This window comes from Erithacus rubecula (genome assembly GCF_903797595.1).
Source record: "Erithacus rubecula genome assembly, chromosome: 2".
In the NCBI taxonomy this organism is placed as follows: domain Eukaryota; kingdom Metazoa; phylum Chordata; class Aves; order Passeriformes; family Muscicapidae; genus Erithacus; species Erithacus rubecula.
The window spans coordinates 94,882,623-94,910,506 of NC_136685.1; the positions used below are offsets into that span (position 1 = coordinate 94,882,623).

The following is a 27,884-nucleotide window of genomic DNA, read 5'->3' on the forward strand; positions in this document are numbered from 1 at the left end:
TTATTTTTATTAACAACTGCTAAGACAACTGAGAAATGGGAATAACCTTTTCAATTCTATGTTGGAAAAGTTCTACTCCAAGAGATGTTTTCACTGCTCATGTTGGCAAAGAGTGCTTTGCCATGGTCTACCATGCTTATGGTGTTTATCTTCTGTTTTCTTCTAACTTCATCTTTGGAGCACCTCTAGCTTTCTCTGTTCCCAAGTGAAATCAGAAAATTCCTCTCATTTGGACAAGCCTACTTCTCCTCTTTCCCTTTAGTCATAAAACATTCCTGCCTGTCTAATCTAATCACAAAACCTTTAAGGCAATTTTTATTCCATTATAAGTTTATATTGTAGCAAGTAGTCTTCATCTTAATTGTTGATTCAGAGAATGTGGACTCATTTGTGGCTTCATGTATCTCCCCTCAAATTATAATAAATGTGCTTCTTCTTGCTGCTTCTGTTCCTAGCAGAACCAGGCACCAGCAGTAATGCATTACAGTTGTCTTTCTCAGAACATTTCTGTCTGGTTCTTATTACTTTTTTTGATTTTCAAGTAAACAGTGTCTTCCTTTCCTGGACAATTAGGGTAATTGCTAAAATGAAACTAAAGTGTCATCATGAGGCAGACACCACCAAATGTTAATCAGTCATGCAAAATGACTCTCCCTACAGTGCAAGCCCACCTTGATACTGTTCTGTAAAGACTGCAGAGTTTATTATGGTCTCCATTTATTCATATTGCTTTATCATCTCAAAACAGTAGTCTCAGATGAAGTGAAGGCAGTTTCTTTTCCAGTTTACAGTGCCAAGAAATGGACTTGTCCTTTATCCCTATTTCTTTATCTTAATAGCATGTAGGTGACCCTTTTTTAGCACCTCTACATTCTGCTGATACTGCCTGATTTTTCCAGCGTTTGAACAAAGGCCAGAAAATCTTTTCAGTGGATAGGAGAAAAAAAAAATCTTCCCCTACATTCCAAGTTGCAAAGCTAATTCAGTTTGCAATTCTCAGTCTCGACCTCAACTGAACTGTCAGGGAATAAAATCTGTATAATAAACCAACCATCTAATTCACAATATCACAAGATTCAATCTCCCTAGGCAAGATTTAGTTCAGACATTCAGGTGCTTTGTTGTATGAAGTTAGACAAGATGGTATTCATCTTTTGTGACTTCAGCTATCTGAAAGTTAGGCATCATGTCAAAGTTGGTCTCTAGGGTCCCTCTGTAGTCAACAGAGAGAAAAAGAGGCACTTCAGAGGGCAATTCATTCCACCTTTAACATCATCACATCATCAGAGTGTCAGAAAGGGGACAATGCTTTGGTTGAAGAATTGTTGTCTGGGATTTCTAACAGCAGTATCCTTTTAAAGCCAGTGGGTGCTTTCACACCTGTAATCTATGAAGTCTGCCCACCAATTCCTCACTTGTGAATGAATAGGGTCAGGCAAGGAATCTTTAACAAACAGATTCTCTATTGAACATTCTCAACACTCACTGGTTACCATGCCAGATCAATCATTTTAGAGTAATTATTTTGCAGGAGTTTATTCAGAGTCTGTTAGAATAAACCCTGAAAAAATTAAATGACTGTTTTGTGCAAGATTAATGGTGCTATCCAGGCATACTTTACAAAATCAGCATTAGCAAAACAAGCTTCATTAGTGCAGCTTTTAAAGAGTGCTTCCAGTCAGACCTAGAAGCTTCTCTGCACTGGGAAGCCTCTGTGAATTATAAATCAGAAATCAACCTTGTGTTTTTCAGCCTCTCTAGATATTTTATGAATGGGTCAAGAAAAGAAGGCATATTTCCAAAAACACAATGAACACAGTTCTTTCACAGAGAAGAGCATTCAGATACAGAAGTGGTTTGTGAACAGTAAAGTGTTGGTAGCAGCAGAGCTACAACCCAGAGCCTGCTAAAGTAGTCCTGTAGATCATATTTGAGACCCCAAATTAAGGCTTTTTGAAAAATCTACTTAAATTGAATTGCAATTGGAGATTGGATCCCATGCTGCTTTCCAAAGAGTGGTAATAGAAGATCCACATTAATTTTTCACTTACCAGGAGGTGCAATTCCTTCTATTGCATTATTTTGTTTATTTTTATTACCCTTGTGAATGACTCTGTCACTTCTGTTTAAGCAGAAGCAGTAACTCAATACCTTAATCCAGCCTTAAACAACATTGCTTCTAAATGAGGTTAAGATCTGTATTATATGCAGCATTTGTCTTGAACCTTAATTCAGCCTGCTTCTGAAAGGATATCTTATTACATTCAGGAGTAAGTAATTTCAGATCCAGTTCCTGGTGATCACTGAGTTCTAGACTAAATTTCAACTGACAGGACTTCTTAGGCATAATGCACTATTAAGATGCATGTTAGAGAATTTCTGTTCCATTGTATTAATGTAATCAATGTTTCTTCCTTACCAGAAAAATTTAAACCAAAATTTTTAACTGAAGAGAAAATTGTACCAAGTGTAGTGTTCTTTGGGGCTTTTTATTACATGACCATTCTGCTTCAGTAATATTAAATACTACAAAAAAAAAAAGAAAAAAGAAAAAAAAAGAAAAAAGCTTTAATAATTTCCTGTACATAACCCCATCCCTTTATTACCATTTTTGATTTAAAGAGAGGTCCCTCTTGAGCAGTACTAAATTAAGACACAATTTTCTCAGAGCTTGACCATGCTTGCAGTTTCTTTTTTCCCATTCCCTTTGGTTTAGAAGCAGACTTGATCTGAATATCTAGGTAAAGACCAAGCTGTGTTTGAGTTTTCCCAAAGCTCCAAAGGTAATGGGAGTTAGCAGCCTGATGTTCCACAGTATGCCCTCTTTTAAAAAAATACTCCTTTTCCACAAAGTTCTTTGCATTGGCTAGTAAGAACATTATCATGTATCAGAATTATCTCACAGGATGATGGTTTTTAAAAGGGGCTGGAGAGCAGCCTTTCAGCAGCTCACATGAGTCTGGGAGATGCTTCAACACAGCCCAGAGAGCAGCTGTCACTTGGAGATGAGAGAGGGTCGCATAAAATCCTTGAGTAGCTAAGAATTGTTGCAGTGGTGTCACCTGTCTGACTTTGCCTGAAATAAATCAGAGAGCACTTGCACACGCTGCTTGATCAGTGGAGCAGGAGGGAGAGCAGCAGTGAACAGATGGAGGCAATAACCTCTCCTGCCAATGCAGCTGGGGAAGGATGCCTACCTGTAACCTGAGGGACTTACCTGTGCCACAGCTACAAATAACTCCAGCATCTCACCACACTCTGCATCAACTCATTAGTGCTGACAGCTGTGAGCTGGAGTGCTGTTGCTAAGGCTGGAGCCTTGCACTGCCAGGAATTTGTGGAGGGGGATACCCTCACCTCGTGATTTTGGAACAGTGTAGGTGAAAGGACATGGGGGTCTGTTGACTCACAGTGAGCAACATCCATAGCAAAGCATAAGAGACAAACTCTGCCTTGTTTACAGCAGTTGGGCCAAATACTCAGATCTCAGGGCCCTTTTGGGGCATTTCTTGCTGCAATTTCTTCAAGAAGGAGGTATTTTGCCAAGTATCTGTAAGACTCAGAGAGTTTCATTTTTGAGAAATAAATTATGTTTGTAAAGCATCTCTCTACCTTCAAATATGTGTGTCCACTTAAATATGTTTGGGTCTAGGCTTGGTGCTGTTAGGTTTCTTCTGCTGTTTTCCACTACAATGAAAAGCAATATCCACTTGAATTTTGGAAATCTGAGCAGTTCTAATAGTATCAACTACCTTTGATCAGAAATTGAAAGTGCCTTTTCATAATCTCATCCTAAAACTGTAACAGATATTCAATGCTTCATCTACAGAAAATTTAATAACTTAGCCAGCATCAAAAATTGTGTGACACCAAATATGCATTGCTGAGTGAAGGTAGTGATTTATAACATTGCATGAGAGATGTTAGTATCTAATTTACTGCATTAATCAGTGAATGCCAGATCAGTTTGCAGATTGCATGTACATCAGTTTAATCTGTCATCTTAATTGTCAGTGAAATTTTTAATGTTGAGTTTACTTTAACTGTTTTCCATGCTGCTTCTTGCTGAGATGGAAATAGCAATATAATAACTCTACAGTGCCCACTTGAGACTGTGCAGGCCTCATGGATGGTTTTTTTTGCTACCTTCCACATCTGAGGTTCCCTCAGACAGACCTGAGTTTTGCTAATATTTGCATGGTTTGATGTGTGCCAAATGGAGAGGATGTTGTCAGCCCTGTCAGTGCTAATATGGTAAAAAGTTGTCTCTTTGGTGCTCTGGGTGAGGAGATTTCAGGGCACAGGATGGAGCTGAAATGACCCAGAGCTTTCTTAGAGGCTGCATTAGCATGTGGCAATTGTTCAGTTGTTATAGGTGAGCCCTGTGATGGTTGGCTCTCACAATTAAAGGATGAATATTGTGTGTATATTAAGTTTTGTGCCTGTTGTTGAAATAAATCGTCCCCTAGTCCTCTTCCCCTCCCCCTTGCACTGTGATCACGAGACAGCTGGGGTAGTTGGGGCATTTGGGGAGGGTGAGCTTGGTACTACACCTGACCTCCAGTCAAGGTGTAAGAAAGTGGTCTCCACCAGTGGATGGCAGAGAAGGAGTTAACTAACAAGACTTTGGGAGGGCCCAGGGGCATAAAAGTCAGAGCATCCATTTTGTGGGTGAGCACTTGATACTTTAGTCCTCTGCTCCCAGCACTGCTCTTCCTCCTTATTCAGTCTTTTGTTGTATTTTTGTTAAGGTTTAATAAACCTTTGAAATTCTAAAAGTGAGGGATGTTCCTCACACAATTACTCCAGTGATTCTGTCACCCTCTGTGCTTGTGATGAGCATTTGGTGACATGCTCAGTGTCATCTTCCCCTTGAGAGCCTCTGTGCTGTTACACAGGGTAAGCAGCATCTTCATTTTTATTCTAGCTTGTTAAAAAAGTCACCTGGTGGGACAAAGCTATTCAAAGCAAAGTTAATATGTGTTTTGGCAAAACAAAACAAAAAATTAATGGAAGAACCCAAGTTTTCACACCTTTTCCCTGGCTCTAGGAGGATTTTTTATTGGAAAATATGTTAAAAGGCATAAAGAAAGCATGAAGTATATGAACTGAAAAAAAAAAAATTTTGAACAATAGCAAGTTTCCTGAAGCTAACCAATGTTTTATTTCAGGTCAAATAAAAATCTTTTGAAGTACTGCTGAGCAAACATTTTCCTCTACAGGGGACATTTTTATTTTAGATAGCTCTTAAAAATGAGATTTTTTTTTTTTCTGTGAAAAAAATTATGCTATTCTAAAATGTAGCAAGGCAATATATTCCCCACTAAATGGTTTTTTAGGTTTTTTTTCTATCACAGCACAAAGGAGACTTATCCAAGGTCACAGCAGAAGCCCCATTTTGGAGATCCTGACCATCAGATTCCTGATTTGATAGGCAGCATTTCTGGAGGTGATTTGCAAGGCCCCTGCACACACAGATGGACTCTGCTTTGAAGGACCCCAAGAAATGATGCTTGGCTGATGTGTTTGGGCTATTCTGTGCTCAGCCCCTGATTATTTAATTCTTTCCTCATTCCATTGAGTACTGGGGAAAAGATACAAGGCTTTTTATTTCCAAGAATGCCTTGGATGACCAATAACTTGGATTTGGCACCCCATCTTTGCCAGGTCTCAGTTTCCTTCGCTGCCCTCCTGCTCTCCTGAACAGAGAATGCAGCTGCTGCTATGGGCCCAGAGACCTCTGAGCTTTCTGACTCTCTCTCACCACCCAGGGGACCTTGGATCATTGATTTTATCCACATTAGACAGGCACTTTTATCATCTTTGTGGTACCACATTGACAGACTGTTTAAAATTATATTGCTCACTAAAAAGCAGCAGTAATGACCTGTGGGATGGGAAGGAAGGGCATGGTCCAAGTGAAGTTGAGACTGAGAGCCTTTGCTGTAACTGCAGCTGCATAATAGTCCTACTGCTGCCTCTCAAGAGATCCTGGAAAAGAAGGCAAGGCATTTTTCCTGGAGTAGGGAGTAGGGCAGTTGATTTTGTTGCTGGTTTTCCAGCAAATTTTCTGTGTGAAGATCCCCTGTGTCCTATGGGTTGCCTTCCTGGCTTTGAGATACTGTGGTGATGTAAGCCAGTGACTTTCTTTATGTCTGGTGAACTGCATCCACATCCCATTAAGTTAAAGCCCTGGGAGACCTGGAAGTCAGGTATTTTAACTATTCTCTTTGTAAAAAATATATAGTGGGCATATAAAACCTTTGCACTCAGTATAACTTTACTATAGCACAGAGAGGACCATGGGCAGCTTGAGGTGAATGGAAATACAAATACAGTGACCAGTGGGGCAGAGTAAGAAACAGGAAGAGTGTGTGTCCCCTAAGACAGCTGCCCTTGTCCAGATAGCCACTGACAAAGAGAATTCCTAATGAAATGTATGCAAAAATTAATGTCAATGATTGCTTGGCTTTCAAACTGATACTTCAAGATCAAATGTAAACGTGTAAAGTAGCTTCTAGGTATCCCCTATTCTTGTTTATGGCCAAAAGAGTTTGGTGGTTCTTTTTTTTCTAATTCAATGTGTTTGTGCACTTTGTACTGTCAAGTGAGTCCTGTCCAGTACAGCTTGCTTACTGTAACCCTCTCCTAAACTGGTGGTGTTTTCTGCCAATACCTTCTTTGAACCTGCACCATGATCCAGTAGATGTTTGGTGAAGCATATACATAATTTCATTCCTTGCTGTGGCTGTTAAATTTGCTTGTATTTCTCTTTTCACCTAAATATTTTTTGACTGCCAGTCATTTGGAATACTGTGCATTTCTGGCTGGTTATTCGAGGGTACTCTGCTACCCCTGCCTGCCACAAGACCAGACTAACCCCATTTACTTTGCAGTGTGGCTACCATTTCATATTCTCCTTTTATCACTTGTTTTTTACCAAAATGTTTATGTTTGCTAGGACTTGATTAAGAGCTGTGTGTCTTCCTAATTCTTTATTTTGTGTAATGAATCATTGAGCAGTTATAAAGGATTTGCCTGCCAGGAAAAGATACATTTGCATTTTATAAATAGATTTCTCCAAAGTCAACAAGGTGTTTTGTTTTGCTGAAACCTACCCAGCTGGGAGGAGCATTTTACATAATAACCAAAGTAGCAAGTTTGTGAGAATTTAGTACTACTGCTGATAGTAATTAAGTGACTAATTAATGGCCAACTGAATAAATTAGCAAAATGGGGGGGAAAATTATTTGGAAAAATCTTGAAGGGAAGCTTGCCCTGAACAGAAAGCTTATTAACAAAGAGGATATAGAGATATTTTGGGTACACATATGCTTTATGGTGCCAAATTTAAAGATGAGAACTGCTAAGAAAATTGCTTATAATGAGTAATTGTATAAAATCTCCTGATAGTTGACTGCACAATCTATTCATTGATGGGTAAAGGTCTTAGGGAAAAGCTAGAGTCAGACAGAGAAGGAGGAGACATTGTTTGTCTCCTTGATCTGTCTTTATTCATAGCAACTCTTTGCTAAAATTCCTATCACTGTATTTAAAATAAGTTGAAAAAGCCATTTTAATATTATTTAACTATTCCACTATTAGTCTAACTGTTCAGCTGTGGCTGGCAGCCCACAGGCATCTCAGACTCAGGGCATGGTTATTCTCTGTACTGATACTGCTCAACTCTTGCAACTCTCTCTGCATGTCCATTGGAAAGTGATCTCACATGGAAAGCATTGATCAAAGAGTCTTTCAGCATGCCACAAGAGTAGAGTCTGCCTGAAACCAGGGTGGTAATGTTGGAATTGTAACTTTATCCCTTCTTCCATTTTCCCCTGATACCTTCAGTATGTACCTTGGCTTACACTGAGCTAATCACTTTGTTATTCACTGACATCTATTTTTTTCAGTAAGAGTTCCCAATTTCCATAAGTTTCGTGCTTGCTCAAACATTAATAGAGGACCTTGGGCAGAGATGTGGACTCCAGGAAGGAGTCCTTCTCCAGGCTTTTTTTAATCTTGTGGGCCATTGGCCTTCAGCAGCTTTGCTCCTGGGATAATGCCATTGAAGCATAGCAAGGCCTTGAAGCACAGCCTGGAACACAAGCACACACAACTGTGCTGGCCCTCCATCCCTCTGGACTGGCTGCAGAGCACTGAGATGTTGGAAGCTGCTGGTGCATCCAGCTGGAAGAGTCACCCATGAGTCACTGCATCCATAACTTCCTGGTGTTCAGCAGTGTGTGGAGACAGGGTGACACTGACAGCGTCCTCTGGCTTCCCCAGAGCTAAAAGCTGCAAGCATCCATGTACATGAAGTCCCTCCCAGTGGCAAACCTGTTGTGTGTAGCTACTGCTCTACCTCTCAGCAAACATTCAGATGCAATTTATTATCTGTGGGTTTGAGGTATTGTTGCTCTCTTTTCAAACAAAGTGGGAATTGGCTGCTTGATGGCAACTTGCTGCCTTCATCCAACTGCAGAAGTTGCCACAGTGGAAAGGGGAACAACAGGAAATTTACTTCCCCAAGCAACCTGGAACAACAATTGCTCTTCCACTGTGGGACCACTGCTCTGCACAGTAAGGGATTGGCTGTGGTGTGAGGATGAGTCCCTGCACTGTGCTGAGAGGGACTACATGTGCATGCTCAGGGTTGTGCTGATTTGTGATATTCCACCTGCCACTCCCAGCAGCCCATCTGTAGTAAGGCCAAAAACCTTAATACTGCTGACAGATAAAGCAGAGAGACTGCTTAAAACAGTTATAGAAAGAGAATCGCATTTTAGAAATTAAAAATCTCATTCCTATCTAAAATGCTGTTTGAATACAGTTAAGTCTCATACCTTTATTTGTGTTTTTCATGACCAGGCATATGAATACACCTTTCTTGTTAAGTGGATTTGCAATGCTGAAAGACAGCTTGCCAAGATGCTGCTGTTGCAGGCTTGAGAGAGAGATTATATCTGACCTGTGTGGAATCAGCTCTTGAAGAGCTATGAAAATATTCTCCAGTGTCTTCTTTTTCCTTGAACCTGGGCATCTTCAGTCCAACTGGTAAAGGAAACAGGAAGGAGTCAGAGAGATTGTCTGATTTTGGCAATTTATGGGCTCATTTACATGATTGAAATCAGCTGACAAGTACCTCAGTTTCCTCATCTTGAAAATGTTTGTGGTTTTCTAGCTGTGCTGTTTGTAAAAACCAAGAATTGAAAAACATGTACTGTGTATAGTGACAGCATTGGTTGTGCTTGGAACTGCAGAACTGGAAGAGGCAAAGATAACACATACTTTAATAATTGAAAATGGATTTGAACTAAGCCTCCTAAGAAGCAAAAGGTGGAAAATTGCGTGTATTTCCTATCTAATCAGCTCTTACAGTTTCCCCAAGAGGCACACATGAGGTTTGGAAGCCCAATTTTCATGTGTTTTCTCCAGCAGTCTTGTTTTATTTCACATTCAGTTCAGTGTCTGATGCTGAGGTAGGACCTGTGCTAAATTTGTTCCTGTTGTCTGTAAATAAGCTTAGGGATCTTAACCACCTCATGATTTTGTCAGCACCAGCTGCATGTGGCAAGCAGCATTCATCTTTCAGAGAGCCAGCAATCAGTGTGCTGGTGTTTCCCATGGAAAAGATTGCTCTCTGGTAAGAGCTGGTCTCCAAGCCTATTCAGACCCAAAAAAGTCTGATGCAAATAGCAGAGCTAATAATAGAAGCTGGACCTTTTTGTTTTCCCTCTACAAGGTATGAATTTTGAAAAATTCACAGGAAGTCACAGAAAACGGGGTTTTGGCTTTGTTTTTGTGGGAATTTTTTGTTGTTTTTTTTTTTTTTTTTCCTTTAACAGTTGCTTACTGTTACAAATATATAGTATTCACTTGTTTTAAGAGAAACATGAAGCCTAGGGGAGAGGGTTTTTTGTTGGTATTTTTTTAATCTCACAAAGATGCAGTGGTACCTAGAAAGATGCAATTGTATTTGAGAGAAAAAGGAAATTAACAGCAAATGGTATTGAAATAGGGGCAATGAAAAGCAACCAAAAGAAATGAGATTTGGGATTTTAGCAAAATTACTCTATCCCACTGGATTATTCTAAGTAAGAATATCCGTATTTATGCATGAAAGCCTTAAAGATCTACTCTGTAGATGAAATTTATGAAAGGTCCAATGACTATATATTCCCAGTATTTCCTACAGTAAGTTTTCTCTGTCTCTTCTGGCCCTTTTTATGTTAATAGCTGCCACAGAATATGTAGATATCACTGTGTGATGGAAAATCACTCTTTCATTATAAAGCTCACTTCTGCTGTTTACTTGTTTACTGTTAATTTTTGGATGTGCAGTTGGAGATGCTTATTGACTGGTAGCAAATCAGAAAAATATGCATGTTACCATGAGCCCTAGTAAAAAAAAAACAAAAGAAGCAGCTAGATTTTGTGCAAGATTAATAGAGGGAAACATCATTATGTCATTTACTGCACTCTAAGGTTTTTTGTTGTCTCAGGAACAATGAAGCCCCTCAGCCAACTTTACAAAATGAAAATTGAGAAAGTATGAAACCCATCTAACTCTCTTTCCACATTCTTATTTTATTGTAGTTTTTTAAGGAAGCTATTTTTCTCTTCAAATTTAGGGCAGATACATTACACCAACACTACTGTTGGGGAGTCATTCAGTCAAAAGGTAGGAAAAGCAACCAGACCTGGTCAAAGACATTTCTGAGAGAACACAGAGGGCCTGGATAGTCTGAATGCTGCACCTCTGGAGAGAGTTCATGCTGCTGAAATGTGGCAGTGAGCAAGTGCCAGCTCCTCAGGTGTGCTGAGAGCTCTCTTCTGTGTAAGCAACCCTGCTGGCATTCAGCAGTGCTGAAGGAGCAGATGTTTAAAATTTGTATATTAAACACAGCATCCCTACTTTGAAGCAGCAGAGAGGGAAAGCACATTAGAACTGAGCTGGCTGAATTATTGGCATGGGTGTGTTCCAAACCAGTAAGTTCCCTCTTGAGTTTCCTGCCCAACATTTTATTTTTGTCTTAATTCAAGTGTTTTCAAATTTCTGGGGTTTATGATAGTTATGACAGTATTCAACACTGATGTGTTGAAATCTCTAGTCAGTTTTTCTAACCTAGAATTGATTTGAATCTTTTGTTCTGTGAGAACTTTGGGTATTTTTTATTTTCTGGTTAGATACATTTTAAAATGTTGACATTGTCTTTGAGATGAAGATTCTGTCTCTACATTGCTCTAATGAGCAAGTTTTCTATTGCAGTAGCTCACTGTGGGACTGCTGCACCCTTAGTGTCCAGGGCAGGGGGTGCTCTCTCAAAGTTATTTGCTGCACTCTGTCCTGCCTTTATCAAAGGTGTGTTCATGTTATACTGTAAATTATTCAAGCTGCACTGTGAAGACAGAGGAAATAATTTCCTTACAGGTTTTTTCACGTTATCATAGCATCTCAGTTCCTTACACATGTTAATGAAATGAACATCACAGAGCTCTTGTGATGAGTTTGTTCCCATTTATGTTTAGGAAATAAGAAGATTAAAGGCAGTTTATGCAACTGGAAAAATGTGTGAGCTTTCAGGCATTTACAAACACAGGCTGTTTTTTCTGCCTGTAGCAGGCAGTCTAATAAAAAGGGAACACTTCTTCCTACAAATGCATTCTTACGCAATGATAGTAACAGTAACAATGCTGATAGAAATATTAAAGTCAGAAATTATAAAGTGTTGACCAACTTTGCCTGGTGTGAGAAACATGGCATCCAGACTTTTTTTTCTTTTTGCAAATCATTTTTTGAGGACAATGTGTTTTCCAAGTATTTCTCTCACTGGTCTCATTTGCAGCTGCAACTACTCAGGTTCCTTGCAGGTGTCCTGGGGTGGGTGGCTGGAAAATGAGAGCAGTGTAGCTTGCTGTGAACCTTCTGATTTATGTGATCTGCCCTGTATCATGTGGAGTTCAGTGGCCATTTGCCAAGGATGGCTCTGCTCCCCTCAAGCATGAACTTACCTTTCACTTCCCTCACTTTCTTTCCTTGTTTCATATCTTTTGACTCTTTAATGGTGAAAGCATAGGTTTTAGTGACTTGTATCAATAGCAGATTTTCTTTGTCCTGGAATATGGCTATCCTCAGCACAAAGTGAGCCAGAAGCCTTTGAATGTCTGTGCTGCTGGAGGACTGAAGATAAAGAGTGAGGAAATACATAACCATCAGAAATGGCAAGTCATTGGAAAAACCAATAATCAGAAACTCTCCCAAATTCTTACTATCTTTTTATAGCTAGACAGCAGCTTTTCTGTTTCCACACAACCTTTCAGTCCCTCAAGTAATGTCTTTTGTAAATACCTGAGTCAAAGCTTTGAACTCTAGCCAAAGGAGGGGCAGGTGTAATTGAGAAGTTAATGACAAATACTTGTGATGGACACACATCATCAACAAGGTTGTACAATCCCAGATTTTTAGTGACTTTTGGTGGAGGAATATTAAGCTGCAGCACTAGCTCATTGAAAAAATAATTAAGAGATGCCATCAAATAGTACAAACCTTTCTCTGTTTTTGAGGTAATACATATGATTCATGGACTTCTATGGATAGGTATTTTTGCTACATATATGCAATTAAAAATCGAAAGTTTTCACATTGTGGGCATATAGGGTCTTGCCTTGAGAGCCACTGAAATAAACTCTGCACAACAGGGCTCCTCAAGGATAGCCCAGAGAGAAGCTGCTTGCTGATAAAATGTGACAAGGCTGTACATTTATCCCAGGTCTTTGGAATTTTTGCAGAGTAAAAATGAGACAATTTTTAAGCAGCAGCAAAGTACTGTCCTATTAAGCTCCTCTGTTTTAATGTGTGCTCAGCAGGAGTGCTTCACCCAACTGTGTTTGTCCAGAAAACTTTTGGTAGAATTAAAAATTATGGTCTAAGAAGTTGAATCTAGTATGTGAAGGTATAATTATGTTCAGCTTCATGAAACCCTGCATGATAATTAGCAGTATAGCCAGTTTGCCAGATAAGAGATATTTTTGTGGATGCCTGTAAGTGTTTTTTCCATCCCACCTGGCCAAGTGTGGTGGCAGGAAGATGAAGTTTCCCATTTTGCAATGATCTTCCTCAGACTCACCAGAGCTTGCCAGTACACTGTGATTTCTCTGCTCATCAAAGGACAGGGAAGGAGAGAAGAGGAAAACCAAGTCAGAGAAAATTCTGTTGAGAATTGAAATACATCCCCTTGGGTCCCACAGTGTGAGCAGTAAGTCTGATCCTGCATAAGCTAAGCCACATGATTTTCCACTTTCCACCCTGATATATGGAAATCAAGTCCAAAAGCATGGGCAGTAAAAATCCCAGGCTGTCATTTGTGTCCAGGGTCTGGTACTGGATTTGAACACTGCCAGGGATGTTGAGAAGCAGGACCTGTGAGGTACAAAGTAGGCACTTGTCCTCCAAGGAGTTGTTTCTACTTTCAATTTAGAGCCTGAGATGCCATTTATTTAATGCAGCTGTTTAAATAATGATTTATAAGCCTCCAAGCCAGCCATGGTACAGCTTAATTACTGCTGTAATTTATGGATGCCACTGGCTACATAAACACTGCTGTAAATATAAAGGATGTCTCCCACAAATTTTACTCTGATACTTATTTGATATCATTCATTTTCTTTTCCTAACACATCTTCTGTGTGTGACTTGAGGCCACTTCACTCAGTGGTCCAGGTCATTCTGGTTCACTTTGCCAGGAGTAATTTGGTCTGGGAACTGAAAAGATCAACTATCTGTTTTTCTTGCAAATTATTTTAATTAAAATTTGAGTTTCCTTGAGCTTGGATGCAAACATCTGCATTAAGTGGCCCATTAAAAGGATTATTTGTATTTGGGCTTTTTTTGGTTATCTATTTGTTTTACTAGTTAATCATCTCCTTTCTCCAATTCATTTTGCCTTTGTGCTCACAGTAAGCAAGCAAACAAGATGGGAATAAATCATGCACTGTTAACAGAGCCCAGCCATTCCCCTGGCTGCAGCTTTGCTATTTGTGTTCTCTAACCTATACAAGGAGCACATATATATTGGTCTAATGCAAATCTGAGCTAATTCAGACCCTGTCTCCACAGAGATGAATGAGCATGCAAATCTGCTGCTTTGTTTTGGAGGAATAGCTCCTGGAATTGCCTGATTCCCAGTTGCAACTGACATATTTCAAATACTGCAGTCAGTTGGCTTCAGGAGATTTGTGCCCCTAGGCAGCAACAAAAAACACCTGGGAAGACAAGTCTGTTCTCTTGGATGCCTTGGTTCCATTATAATTAGTGTTAATGCAGTTGTGTGCTTGGAAAACTGTGTGCCTTTAAAAAGTTATAATTAATTGAGTAAACAGAACATTGCCTACAATAACCACTCCTCTGAATCTCTGTGTATCTGCAGCTGCTGAAGTAAAACACGGACATTTCTGAAAAGATTGCAGATAAACTGAGTGGGATATGAAAGCTGATACTAAACATGGGGTTCAAAACCAGCTGTGGGGTAATTCAGAGAGACAAGAGTAATTTTGAATTTCAGTAGAACTTAAGTATCTTTTAAGAGTGTCATGATGTTGCTGACTCATGGAAGTGCTCTTTGACATGTCTCCTAACTTTTCTTCAGGTGGTGCTTCCAACAGCAGAGTGTTATTCAGGCTCATTGCATGCCCCTCGGAGAAGGGATCACCTACTGAGTCACCAGAATCCCTTCTTACAGCTTTGTAATGCCCATTTGCACACTGACCTGAGCCCCAAGTGTCTGGCTTGTGGCATGTGAAGAGCTTTGCACCTCTCATAGGGAAGGCTCTCAGCTGTGTCTCTGAGGGTGCATTTTTTTGTAGGAAGTTCAGCAAAGACTAGGGAGATACCATCTCACTCCTTAAACCCTCATCAAGGAGCCCACAGAAACAGTCAGCAGCCAGCTCCAAGTTACTTGGTCTATTTTTCCTGCAAAGCTTCTCCTCTGTAGTCATGCCTTGACCTGGACTGGAATACAAGGGTGTTCTGCAGTCTGTATGTAGCAAGCCAGAACTGATCTAAGGAAAGGAAAAAAAATTGACCTGACAATAACACAGAGCACCCTTTTCAGGATCTATCGTCCTTTATGAATAAAGTGTGGCATGTATTCCCCCACTCCTGAATGATTTGCACCATAAAATAAGCTGGAAGAGAAGAGTGGTTGTTTTCCTACATGCTTCATTAATTTTTAGTTTTGGCAGGCAATATAAATAAGAATATCAAATGCATATCTAATTGAATCACCAGTGATTTCCAACTCCCTGTAGTACCAGAGAACACGATGTAGCTGCTCTGTTTAGTGAGCACGGATGAATTAGGCAAACAATGGCTCTCTCTGCCCAGAGGCTTTGGTTTAATCTGGAGCATTTACCCATTTCATATGAAACAGGGCAGTTATTGCTGCAATGGGGAATTCACTGCACAGATCTCTCTGTTCTTCCAGGCTTGTCTTGCAGCAGTGACTGGAAGCAGGTCTTGTCAGTCAGTGAACTGCATCCACACTCAGATTTTTGTGGAAGCAACTCTGGCATTTCTCAAGCTTAGACTCCTCCATACACACTGACTTCAGGATGTTGCTGAACTAATTCAGAAGGCAGCCTTGTCCTAAGTATCATCACAAAGGACTGGGCATGAGATAATTCCTACTGTAAGGAAAATTATATCAGTCATGCTACTTGATACCTGACTTCTCAGCTGTCAAGGGAATCAAGTGCCTCCAGAAAAGGATGGTTCTTAGGGAAAATTACTCAGGATCATTTCTGAGTGGATGATACCAACCTCTAATTGTAATGTTTGGTGACCTCATTTTGTAAGAGATGTCTCCTTTGCACATTGCTGTATGTCTTTTGCTGCTTAGCACAGTTAAAATGAACTTCTGTAAAATGGTGACTTCTGTCTCTTGGTATAGTCTGGTGTGGGCTCCCTGACTCAAGGGACTGCAGGATACAGGAGCAGGAGTAGGCATAGAAGAGAAAGAAAATTAGGAGTTGAGATTAAACTGTTTTCTCTCCTGCACAGAATATCACAACACAATACACCCAAAGCAAATGTAATGCAGGAGAGCATGAGGAAAGCCTGTGCTCTCTCTAAATCCTGTAGCCATGTTACTCCTGAGCTAAACAGAGAGAATACCAGCCTGCAGGACTGTCAGGGCAACAGTAAACTCACACACAATTAAAAACCTTCATGTGTATTGTGTTGTTCTTGAGAAGTACCAGAGCAGGCTGCAGGATTTAAGCCCTTCAGAGGTCAAAGCTGCCTTCCATATTATAGCACCAGAAAGACCCAGGGAAGTGAAATTCTCTATTAGGTGGAACATCAGACATTTGACAAGATTAAATAAGTAAAAAAATAAATAATTATCAAGCAAGTGTTGAATTGAGATTTCACAAAATGCTTGTCCCTTCAGTGTTATGCAGGATGCTATGACCTGTTGGTTGAAAGGAAGGCAGTTTGGTTATGAAGTGTTCTTGTTGGTTTTTTCTTTTTCTCTAGGATCTGCTTCTCTCTCAAAAATGGCTCTGGAGGGTTCCTTCAGCTGCTGGAATGGAACAGTGATCAGGCTGGGGCAGGCATGTGACTTCATCCAGGACTGTGCTGAGGGAGAAGATGAGGGAGACATGTGCAGTGAGTAAACCCTAACCCCCAGGTTGTACCATCCTTTTCCAAAAGCAGATTGGTTTGAACTTCAATGTGTGAGACTTTAACAAAAACAGACTCATTTGGTGCTATCAAAAGACCTGTATCCTCCATAACAGATGCTCTTTCCCTGGGTGTCTGCCTGGAGTGCACCTTTTGATATTTCTGGGCTCACCTACATCAGTTCTGCAGCAGCTTCTTAACATGCTCTTGGTGCTTCATCACTTCCAGTGTCCTGATCAAAAATGCAAAGGAAGTGTAGCCTGAATAGCTACATGTCTTAAAGAATTATGAAATGTATAGTTGGTTAAAAACTTAAATCAAAATGTAATGCAGCATGTGGCAGAGGGGGAGAGGAAGGAGAAAACTTCTAAGATGAAAAATGAGTAGAGCAAGTAGCTTGTCTTTGACCAGCTCCTGTGTCTTTGTAATTCCTCTGGCTTTCTACCCTCTTTTTAGGAGTCAGTAGTCCAATAACATAAAGCAGAAGATAGATAGCAGCCTGAGTTTTCTCAAAACTTGCTGTGCCTTAGTACTAAAATGCACTGTGGAACTAAGATACTTTAGTACCTTCCTTTAACTATCTTGAAGGTGCCTTATCACTTTTTCTATACCTCTGTGCATTTTACCTCCAGCATCCTCCCATCTGCCAGCCTACAAACAGGAGTGGTGGGTTGTCAGCTGTATGGTTATCTACAGGGCAAATATATCAAGAAAAATTAATATTGAGAGTTCATTATTCAAAGTGTTTGTGCCACAGCTGATCTAGCCTGTGGGCTGTTACAATAGAATGTTGTTGATTTGCTATGTAAAAAACATGTTGGCTGTTTCTAGCAAGAACTTAACATGGCTGATATACAACTTCTAGCAGATTTAACTTATTTTCTGCTAATAAAGAAATAAAGTTACAGACTTTATTGGTGTGGAGAACATAGGCTTGACCTGGGATCATCTAGGAAACTAGTTAAAAGCTTGAAATTACATGGTTCTCCATCATTTTAGACATTGTTACAATTTGAAATTATGTTCTTTAATGACACACTCAGTGGACATTAAATTCACAGGAACAATGTCAGCACTCTGGACTTGCAGCTTCTTAGAACCAATGATGCTTCATACTAGTAATATTGAAACTTTATTTCCATCTAAGAGCTTTAAAATAGAACTCTAAAACCTCATAATGGCATTTCTGTAGTGTTCTACTCTGTAATTAAAAATGGGTTGAAATCATTTTCATTTCATTGGAAGCAGAGAATCATCATTTACCCTCAATTGTATGTTCAGACACACTTTGGTGCCTGTGTCCCATAAATGGCTCTTCATTGTGGGGGCAATCCTGTCTATACCAGGGGAAGAGCAGAGTTCACAAGGTGGAATTGTACCAATCATGATGCAAACTAAATACTGCCATGGGATGGAGCAGGCCTAGAGGAACATGCTTACCTGTTACTTTCAGACACTGGGTGCACTTGTGGCAGGTCTGTTGCTCATATTCACAGATCAGGAGAGTGACTCTGCTTTTGCCCCTTGCTGCCACCCTGTACCCCATGATGAGCCCAGTGGAAAAGCAGCCAATGCCTCCCTGGCATGTGTTATCCACTGGGCTTGGTTTGGTTGTCTTTTCTCCCTCCATCTATAGCTGTTTTCACAAGGCAGCATGGCACTTGCAGCTGTGTTGGCAGAGGAATGTACTGAAAATGTTGGTGAGAAAATGCAAAAAGCAGAAAATATTTAGCCAGCTGTTTAGCAGAGCATCATTCCCAGCTTGAGGAGTGGCTTGCATTCACCCATAGACACTGGAAATGAGAGTTCTTACTTCCAGCCAAAAGGTCCAAAAACACTATCTTCCACTCAAGGAACAGAAAAGCATGGCTTGCCTGAGCAAGTGCTTGGGGTGTGGATATGCCTGCTTATCCACCCACAAGCCTGCTCAGTTCTATGGCTGATCCTTCTGCTTTTTTTTCTTTACAGTGCTGAATATTGTTGGCATAAAGTTTCTTACACAAAACAGAGAAGTGATCTAATGTTTGAGGTGTCAGATATATCTGCATGGCAGCCTAACACAAAACATATGTCATCTTTCAGCGTTTTAGTTGTCATTTTACTCCTGAGCAACATGGATATTTTCATCAGCTTTTTGCAAGTGTGGTAAAAAGTGACTCAGATTTATCAAGCAGAGAAAAGGGTTTCCCAAACGGTTCTGCTTAGACAAAAGAGCTGTCAGAAAAAGATGAGCTATGCTCAAAACTGAGGCGAGAGGTTTTAAAAATGCCATTATTAAAGGCTTCTATCTTTGAGCTTCAAGGAGATGATGGAGTTTTTTGCCTTTCACAGTCTTTTAGCTTTACAGGTATTGATTGGTTTTATCATTATTTTAATTTTTTTTTCTAAAAATTTTATTTTTGTTCCTGTCTTAACTGAAAAGGATCTCTCTACAGCCTGCCGTTTGCTAACATCTCTTTATTATTAATGGCCAAGGAAACATCATGGTGCTTGTTCTGCTTTGCAACCAATTAGTCTGTGTATAAATTGTAAAATCAGAGCGTGATAACCCCTAGAGTAAAGCGTGTTGCTGTCTGAGTCACAGTCAGATTCCTTGCAGGACTAAATAGCAGCTTCAGAGGCAGAAGTGGGATGAGGTGCTGAACTCTGTGTGTGTGTTGGCTCAGGATCAGACACACAGATTCAGCAGCCTGATGGAAGTGCCACACTAGAAATCACTGTGCAGAGCATTCATTGCAGCACACATCAATATTTCAGATAGCACTGGTGCTGTCTCTGCTAGTAAATTCATGTCTGTCCAGATACAGGAATTACACATGCCAGCCACCATGGCAGGCTTTGAATTCTCAATTTCTGCTGAATTCATAAATTGAAAGATAGATTCCTCTATAAAAGTACTTTTTTAAAATGGTGTAATAGCTGGAGCTGGGTGCCTCCAGAGGGACCTTGAACAAAGAAGTCCCTTGTTGATTATACACAAACAATATGAATGCCCCAGTTGTCTCCCATATGAGGCTCTGGGAGCTCTTCTCATTCTTCACTGTGTCTCTTGCTTGCCTCTAGGTAGGATGTTTCTTATTTCTAAGGTTGCAGCTTCTGTTAATGAATTCCTTATCTTCTGTCTTGAACCAGCTCTGGGATCTTCTCTTATTTGACAGAGTGGAAAGTTCAGCATATCTGGTGAAAGTTCAGCTTGTGGCACAAGCATTTATCTATTAATGCTAAGCAACAAATTCTATATAAGTAGTTTACCAAATCACTCAACATATGGGTAAAACTTATTGCAAAAACCCCAACATACTTTCTCTTATGGTAGTAATCACATGTAATATACTTTGTGTGGTACAAGACAGACATGAAAACTCAAATTATTTGCTAACACAGATGGGCAGGGCTCTGTTTTACAGAAAGGATGAATTTATTTTAGCAGTTTTGTACTTCTCTTTTTAGTTAACAGTATCTGGGATTTTGGTTCAATAATCTTTCATTGCAGGGCAGTAAGTCAGGGCAAAAGTTAAAACTTTACTGAAAAGTGATGTATGTAATTCTGGCTATTTTAGTGGCAAATTCACACGAAAAAATCATCCTTGTAAAATATTGGTTAATCAGTACAAGCATGTTAGGTAAGTAATGGATGTATTTTTAAAATGGTAACATTTTAAATAATGGTGGTACCAGTAATATATTTATTATCTAGAGACCCAGAACTTACAGGATTCACTCAAGATACAATTAACCCAGGACTGGTTCTACTGTGAATTTGAAGCCATATTTTCCATTTCTATAAAGAGTTTGCAAGCTTGTGGCCAGGAGTTCTGGTCTGGTTCAGAAGAAAATGGTTATCCAAGTCTCTCCTGAGGTTGCATTTGCTCATTTTATGAATTTTATCTGGAACAGGATATAATGTCCTCTTTATCTTTTAAATAAATCTCATAATCACTGGGTTATAGGGTAATTTTCACTCTGCTTCATTGAATATTTAAGGATGTTAAACACCTTAGCAGGTGAGATAAGGAGGACAAGTGTCTGATTCCTGAAAGGATGAACTCAGGCTGTGCTCCATGGTTGGAGGACTGCATGCACACATCACTCAAAAGAGCACCTAGGAGAGGAATCTATGAAGTTTGGTTTTCTGATAACATGTATGAGTGACCAAAAATCATTGATAATCAATTCTACAGGGGCCAGTTTGCTTTCCAGGCAAAAATCAGTGAATAAATCATGGGATTTGTTTTTATCCAGATACAGCCCAGAAGAGTCTTCCTGAAAGCAAAATGATGAAGTAGCAACCTGTTGCCATGCCTTGCTATGCTCTTAAGGTTCCTGTCATGTATACACTAATCCTTCTGCTTCTTTATTTATCAAAAGCTGTACTTATAAAAACAAATTCTAACCTCTGGCAGTTTTGAGCTCAGCAAAGCCATCTGACATTAAAGGATAACTCTGCTGACTGTTGAAAAGTATTTTCTCTTTTTATGCTTCATTTCTGGTAGAAGTTGGCTGGCCAGTTTTGCTAGCATAGGAACAATCATTGAAACAAACTTATGTATAAGATTCATGTGAATCTTTAAATTGAGTAGCTGATCTGTTTGGCTTCTGAGACTTCCTCCTAAACTTGGTAAAGTAGACTTTAATACATTTGTTCTTTATAATAGCAGTTTGGAATTTCACTCAAAAATTTAAACTGTAGTATCTGGTCAATTTACACCTAATTCTGAAGAAAGAGGTGACTCCATCTGCTTCATAACTTGTATCAGTTACTGATTCTCTTGCTGTTAATGAACAAAAAAATCTGAGTTAAAGAAAAAGAACACATTTAGATTTTTCTTGAAAGGTATTTAATTCTGAAGGCTTGAAAATATTTGGTTAAGAACGAGTTTAACATCTGACAGCTTTTCACCCACATAAAAGGAGAGACTCATTCTCAGAGTGCTTCACTTTACTCTGTTCTCCATCTTGTACCCACAAGTTGTATCTTAATATTACTAAGGCCTAAATCTTCTGATAGGTCTGTCACTGGTGTTAGTATCCAAAATGGCAGGTTTCAGTAGAAGTAGCCCCTGCCCCTCATTTCCTTGATTTTCTGATAAAATCAGACCAGCTTCCCCTCATCAGTGCAGTTTCATTGCTAATGTCAGTTTTAATCACAAGCACATGAAATGGAGAAGTGCAGGTTGGAGAGAAGTGGTAGCCAAAGAGGTCTCTGTGGAGTACCAACACATGGAATCACAGGTGCTGAACATATTCAAGGTAAGAAAGAGTAGCAAAGAAAATGCATGCAGGGCATGAGACATCTGAGAACTCATAAAACATTAATTTGGAAAAAGGGAATGAAATATTCTGTGAAAGTAATGGTTTCTTATTTATGCCCTTACTTGTTCATCAACACTGAACTTTTTCTGGCCTTCAGGCAGGGATTGCTACTAAGATGACTCCTCCTGCTGCTGTGACTTGTTTACATCCTAGATAGCAAATGGCCATGACATGAATTCTGTTGGATACCGAGCCAAGCTGTTTCAGTGGGAATTCAGGGCATATTATAATTTGTCATTTTCTTTGTATCCCAGCCTCAGGCTGTGCAATGAAATATAATCAAGTTCTGCGGAGGGGGGAAACACAGGGAAGTAACTCTCTGCTTAACAGCTTCACATTTAAAGACCAGGCTGAATGAATTTAGAGACTTTTAAAAGGAAAAACTTGAAAAAGCTCTAACTTCAGTACAGCTTTTGATTTTTTTCATGACAGGTTTAGATGCTTGCACAAAATGCCACTAAAATGTGGCTCTTGCCTCAATGTTAGGTTCCAGGTCCAAAACCAGCCCTACTAAAAAGCTACAGAAAGAAGATTTGTTTCACTTTCCTCTGACAAGTGAGTTGTGATTCAGCGTCCCAGAAAATCAAATGTTTGTGGTCCAGATGCTGCAGTTGTGATGTTCCACACTTGTTTTCTCTGGGTACACCAAGGACCATGTGCATGTGCCAATGACAGTCAATTGCCTTTTGAGGGGTGTTAGCCAAAGATGGGGCTCTGTGAGCAGGTATTTGATTGATCTAAAACCTCAACCAGGGGGATCTGCTGGTATTTAAACATTTTGAATGATCTGGAGGTTGAATACTGGTGCCTCATTGTCTGACAGTCCCTTTATAGATACATAATTTCAGGGGGAAAACCAATTAATAATCACAACAAATTATATGTTCAAGAGCCTGCTCTTCTCATAAAGGAGCTAATGAAATTACTGGTAGCCATTGACCAGAAGACTCTCTTGCTTTAGAAGTTTGTGGTCTATCCTACTGCTTGTAAGTGAAGTTTTTATTCTGATTTTATCAAGCAGCTAAAAGTAAAAAGAAAAAAAATCCTGGATATGTGTTTGCACATGAAATTTCACTTTTATCTTGCAATTTTAAACAAATTTAATGTATCAGTCTCCTTTCTTGGACCAAAAGGAACAATACTTTGCACCCTTTGTAAGAAGAACTTGCAGTTGTAGGTAGAGAAGTAAATGGAAGGCATGAGATTATCTTCTGCTTTGAATGAGACCACTATTGCTTTAAAACTGGCAAATTTCAAGGCAATAAGCTAACGGAGCTCTATTGTTTGGAGCTGGAAACTGAAATCCTAAACCAGTGACAGAATGAGCAGGCTTCAAAGCCTGAAAGTGTGGATTAAAATAAACTATCTTCTTTTCAGCCATTCATCTCATGGAAGAGACTCACAGGTGAAAAACCTGAGGCACAAAAGGATTCAGTACTTTACCTGAGGCCACATCAGTGCTCACAGAAAAGATCATGTTGCTGAGCTGGGCTTAGTAGAAACCAGGACTGTAAGGGAGGGAATCTTGTAGGGAATTTTTCCCTCTCCAAGATTTCCCTCTTGGGGTGCAGAAGAAGTGCTTAGGAAAGTCATCTCCAAGATGTAACCTTGAGCAAGCTGATACCTGCAGAGTTGAGAGCCCAGGTATTTAGGAAACCCCATGGTGTGCAGAGAGATGTGTCCTCTCACTCAGGTTTGTCTAAGTGTGTGGGGAGTCAGTCACAGTCTGGGGATTGTTTCCACCTGCTGCTCCCTCCCCATGGTCAGGCACGTGTGGGATTCCACACAAAAGGACTGAGGAGCTGGGAGTGCCCACGTACCTTGGGCAAACCAGGTTGGAATAGTCATTGCAGCTCCTGTGTGTGCCCAGGACCAGCCTCCTCAGCTCACCTGGCTTCTTCTGTCTGTGTGTCTTTGCCTCTTGCAGGAAAGCTTCCCTCTGGGTTTTACTGCTCGTTTGAAGAAGAGGATTGTGGCTGGATGCCAGGCTCCTCTGCGTCCCACCCTTCTCCATGGCGGATTGGGCGCCCGGAACACAACCGTTTCCCTCCGATAGAAGGTGTGTGAGAGTAAGCATAACTGTAAAGCACCCACAGCAAAAATGATACACACATGCTGAGGAGAGGGAATGGAACACAAGGCAAGTTTTCCTGTGTACTCGTATTCAGCCTCCAGTGAAACAAATCACACCTTTCTACTCTCAAATGCCATCTTTCCATTCTGAGCGCTTTGAGCGAAACACTATCCTTCTCCCTTTTTGTCTTGAGGGTACAAAGTGGTTCCTCAGTCTCCACCACTGACACCAGATACAGATCTTGACCCCCTATAGAAACTTCATACCAAATGTTCATCTGCCTGACTCTCTACCATACTCACCTGTGTTTTCCTTTCTGATTTTCCTATTTCTTTTCTCTGATTTCCTGTACTGCTGCTTCTTCCCCTGTTCACATCCTAATTTTTCTTCTCTTTGCTTCATGATCCCTTGACTTGCACTTTTATGTATAATTTCTGTGTACATGGTTCTCCTACCTAAATGCCAGTCATTTCTAATCCTTCTCATACAAACAGTTGAAGGCTTAAACTGCTGAGAGAAAACCCAATACTGCCCTTGTTCCTCTTGTTTACAGCAAATTATTCAAATAGCAAAGAGCTGTAGCTGTATTTTTATTTGGTTTTGGTCAAGATAAATTCTTTTTTTCAAGTTACTTTCTGTTCATATAAGATACACTTTATTATTTGCCTTGCAAGTAAGATTAATTTGAAGTCATGGAGCAACAGAAGGTCGCAGTGGAGGGAAGGCAGACAGACTCCTTAAGTATGGTTACTGAATATGTTTGTTATGTAGGTGAAGCTGCATCCCTAAGAAATGGAAAAAGCCTTCTGTTCGCTGGAATTCTGCCATGGTAGGAGCCAGCTAACATAGGCTTGGGGCAGGTTTCACAAATCCTGAAACCCAAAGGTGAGTGCTGCAGTTTGACCTTCCTCCTCCTCTTTCATCCAGGTTGTGCACTCCTCCTTAACACCAGCAAGGCACCAGCAGTAGCAAAGACTGTCATGACCAGCATGGCATTTCCAGCTCCTTTGAGGAACTCCCCCTGTGAGGCAAGTCATAATGTTTTCTTTTCTTGTGTAATTTACAGAGCTTTTATTGTGTATTTTACTCAGGTTTTCAAATATAGCTACTAGGTCAGCAGCAAGGCAACCACTATCTCTGATTTTATTTTCTACAAAATATACTTATTTATGCCCACTGTGCAGGGGGCTTGAATGCCACAAAATATACTTTGAAAATCCTATCATATCCTGTCCTCATTGTATCACATGATATATTGCAATCTTCATAATTAGGTGTGTATGCTGTAAGAGAAGAGCAGCCAGCATTACATAAACACAGAGAGGAAGAATCTTACTGCATGAATAAGCATTATATTTGCAACATCCAAGACAGAATAGGCTTCAGGACTGCCCCTGAGTCATTCAGAAAAGGCAGTACATGCTTTCTCTAGCACAGCTGGGATTTGGGCTGGCAGCTCTTCATGCTGCTGCACTTCAAACCTACCAGTCCTTGTGTAGCCTCGTTCATAGGAGTGCTGAAGTTAGCAGCAGCAGAGAGAAATTCATCCAGAATGGAGATAGGTTCATATTCAAGCACAAAAGCTATCAACAGTCATAAGACATCAGCTTAAGCAAGTACATCAAGGCTTGCCAGACACCCTTGCTCATGGTTGTCATTTGTATTTAACCCTTTAAATGTACCTTCAGAAAGATGATATGTCTGTATCTTCTTATTCTGTAGCTTCACAGATTGTAGAATCACTGATAAGATTTATTTCTGACTTATGACTTTGAACCATGCCTACTGAGTTAAAGCATTTCACATCCTCACAGTCGCTCAGAAATCTCACATAAGCTTCTGTATCCTGGAGCAGAGGGATTTAGGAAAACTGATACTACCAAAGTGCAGCTGTTTGCTAGTTGAACACTGAACAGACAAAAGAATCTGTTCCAGTGATCTTAAAATGCAGAAAGGAAAAGAAGGGATGTTTTAGAAAGTTCTCTGGAATGAAGCTACACAGAAGGCATTTCTTTGCCTTAAAGTTTGCTTTGCTTCACTTCTGTTGGGTATCTCAGTTCATACAGCAAAGCACCTCTGGTTTTGCTCTCTTGATATTCATGTTCTCTGTCTTTGAAATATATTCTACCTTGTTTTTCCTCCCATCTGTGACAAAGGCCTATGCAGGTTCTGAATATTTTAAGACCTTGTTCTGCCATGGACCAGCAAGAGCGAGTGTTTTCCATAATCCACCTGACACAGGAATCACAGTGAATGATTTCCCAATATCTGTGTGGTTTTTTTTCTTGTGTATACAACACTGCAAATAATTAAACTTGCCTTCGGGGGAGAAGCTGCCATGTATTTCATCTGCTCACATGCCATCCCACCTCCGTCACTCCCCTTGGCACTTAAAAGGCATCCGGACGCATCCAGCGTTGCAGCTGTCGGTAATAAAGAGTGAAGGAGTTTTGGCAAGGGTTTTGTCTCTTGCCTTTTCATATAGTGTAAAAGCTTCTCTTCTCCCTGGGTCCCTGGTGGCTTCAAATTCTATTTTACTGGAACAATCTGTCTGTGCACAGAATAATTTAATTCCACTTCTCAACACAACAGAAGAGTAGAAAGGAGTTGTGCCTCCCTAACGCACTTATTCCTCCAACAGGTGCCAACAAACTTCCTAACAGTGAAACTATAGTCAGAAAAAGGGCTGTGAAAATACTATAATGCTGTCCAGTATTTATTCACCCTCAACCTCTTCTTGATTGAACTGGCTCAAGTTCAAGCAGTAAAACATGAGGTTTTTTTTACCTGTCACTGCTGACAGCTTTACCTAGCATGTCATATATGGGACAGATTCTCTGGCAGCTGAAATCCCACAGAAAATACTCACAATTCACATTGCAAAGGGATTTCAGCAAGCGTGAGTGTGAATTAGACCCATTTATTCTTCCACCATCAGGTCCAGCCATAAATCTGCCCTTCCTCTTGTATTTGATCCAGCTCTCATGATCCTTAAGATTTCTGCTCACTCTCCTGAGAGCAACAAGGAGGTCAGCAAACATCCCCAGTTTGAGCTTTTTGACCCCCGCCCCTCTCTTCTCCCCTGCTACATAGAAGCTCTGGGGCACCTGCTGTTCAACAAAGTTATTTTTTCCCTTTATCCCCTAATTTTCTTTTATCCAGTCATGTTAGACCAATCACACCCACCACAGCAGAAGCTGACTCTATGCTTTTTAGCCTGAGGTGTTCATAGAAATTAATTGCTTCAGCCTCAGCATGAGGAACATTACCTGCCACAGTGCTGTTTACCAGGCTGGAGCATTCTGGGGCTTGGCCAAGATGTCCATGAAACCAGAACTCAAAGCTGGTAAGGAAACAGCCAAGCAGTCCACAGTGGGTGCCAACCACAAGGAGTTTCTAATGCTTCCATCTTGTTTTTCCTCCCTGAGCCTGGCTGTTTAATCTTACACTGTGGCACACTGGAGTAGGAGGTGACTGACCAGCCTGGTCCAAAGACCTTCCCTGCTGAGGCTGTGGGCAGCTGTGTGCAGTGGTGTTGGTGTTAGCACTTGGAGACACCACAGCATGGACGAGCCTGGCAGATGATCTGTCACTGAGTGCAGGACTAGTGTGACTCTCCATCTTTGTGCTTTCTGCAGCCTGAAATCAGCCACCAGGAGCATACAGGGCTGCCTGCCCTTTCTATGGCCTGTGGGAGGCTCCTTCTTAACTCAGGAAGGGAACTCTGCACTGCCCCACATGCATCAGAAGATGGGAAAAGAATAAAAATGCACACAGGAGATGCTGTAATAAACACAGCCTGTACTTTCCCAC

The 27,884-nt window shown here is 40.4% G+C and overlaps 1 protein-coding gene across 1 annotated transcript in view; it reads left to right on the top strand.

The window, feature by feature from the left end:
- The window catches only part of LOC306798738 (ALK tyrosine kinase receptor-like), a gene marked incomplete at its 3' end in the record, with an annotated part of 236,864 nt that extends 211,056 nt beyond the window's left edge, over positions 1–25,808 (top strand). The window contains exons 6-9 of the mRNA XM_079298938.1: positions 16,538–16,669; positions 23,925–24,056; positions 24,999–25,099; positions 25,794–25,808. Coding sequence (XP_079155064.1) covers positions 16,538–16,669; positions 23,925–24,056; positions 24,999–25,099; positions 25,794–25,808 — 380 coding nt within the window. The remainder of the gene's footprint in view (positions 1–16,537; positions 16,670–23,924; positions 24,057–24,998; positions 25,100–25,793) is intronic.
- Positions 25,809–27,884: the final 2,076 nt, after the last annotated feature.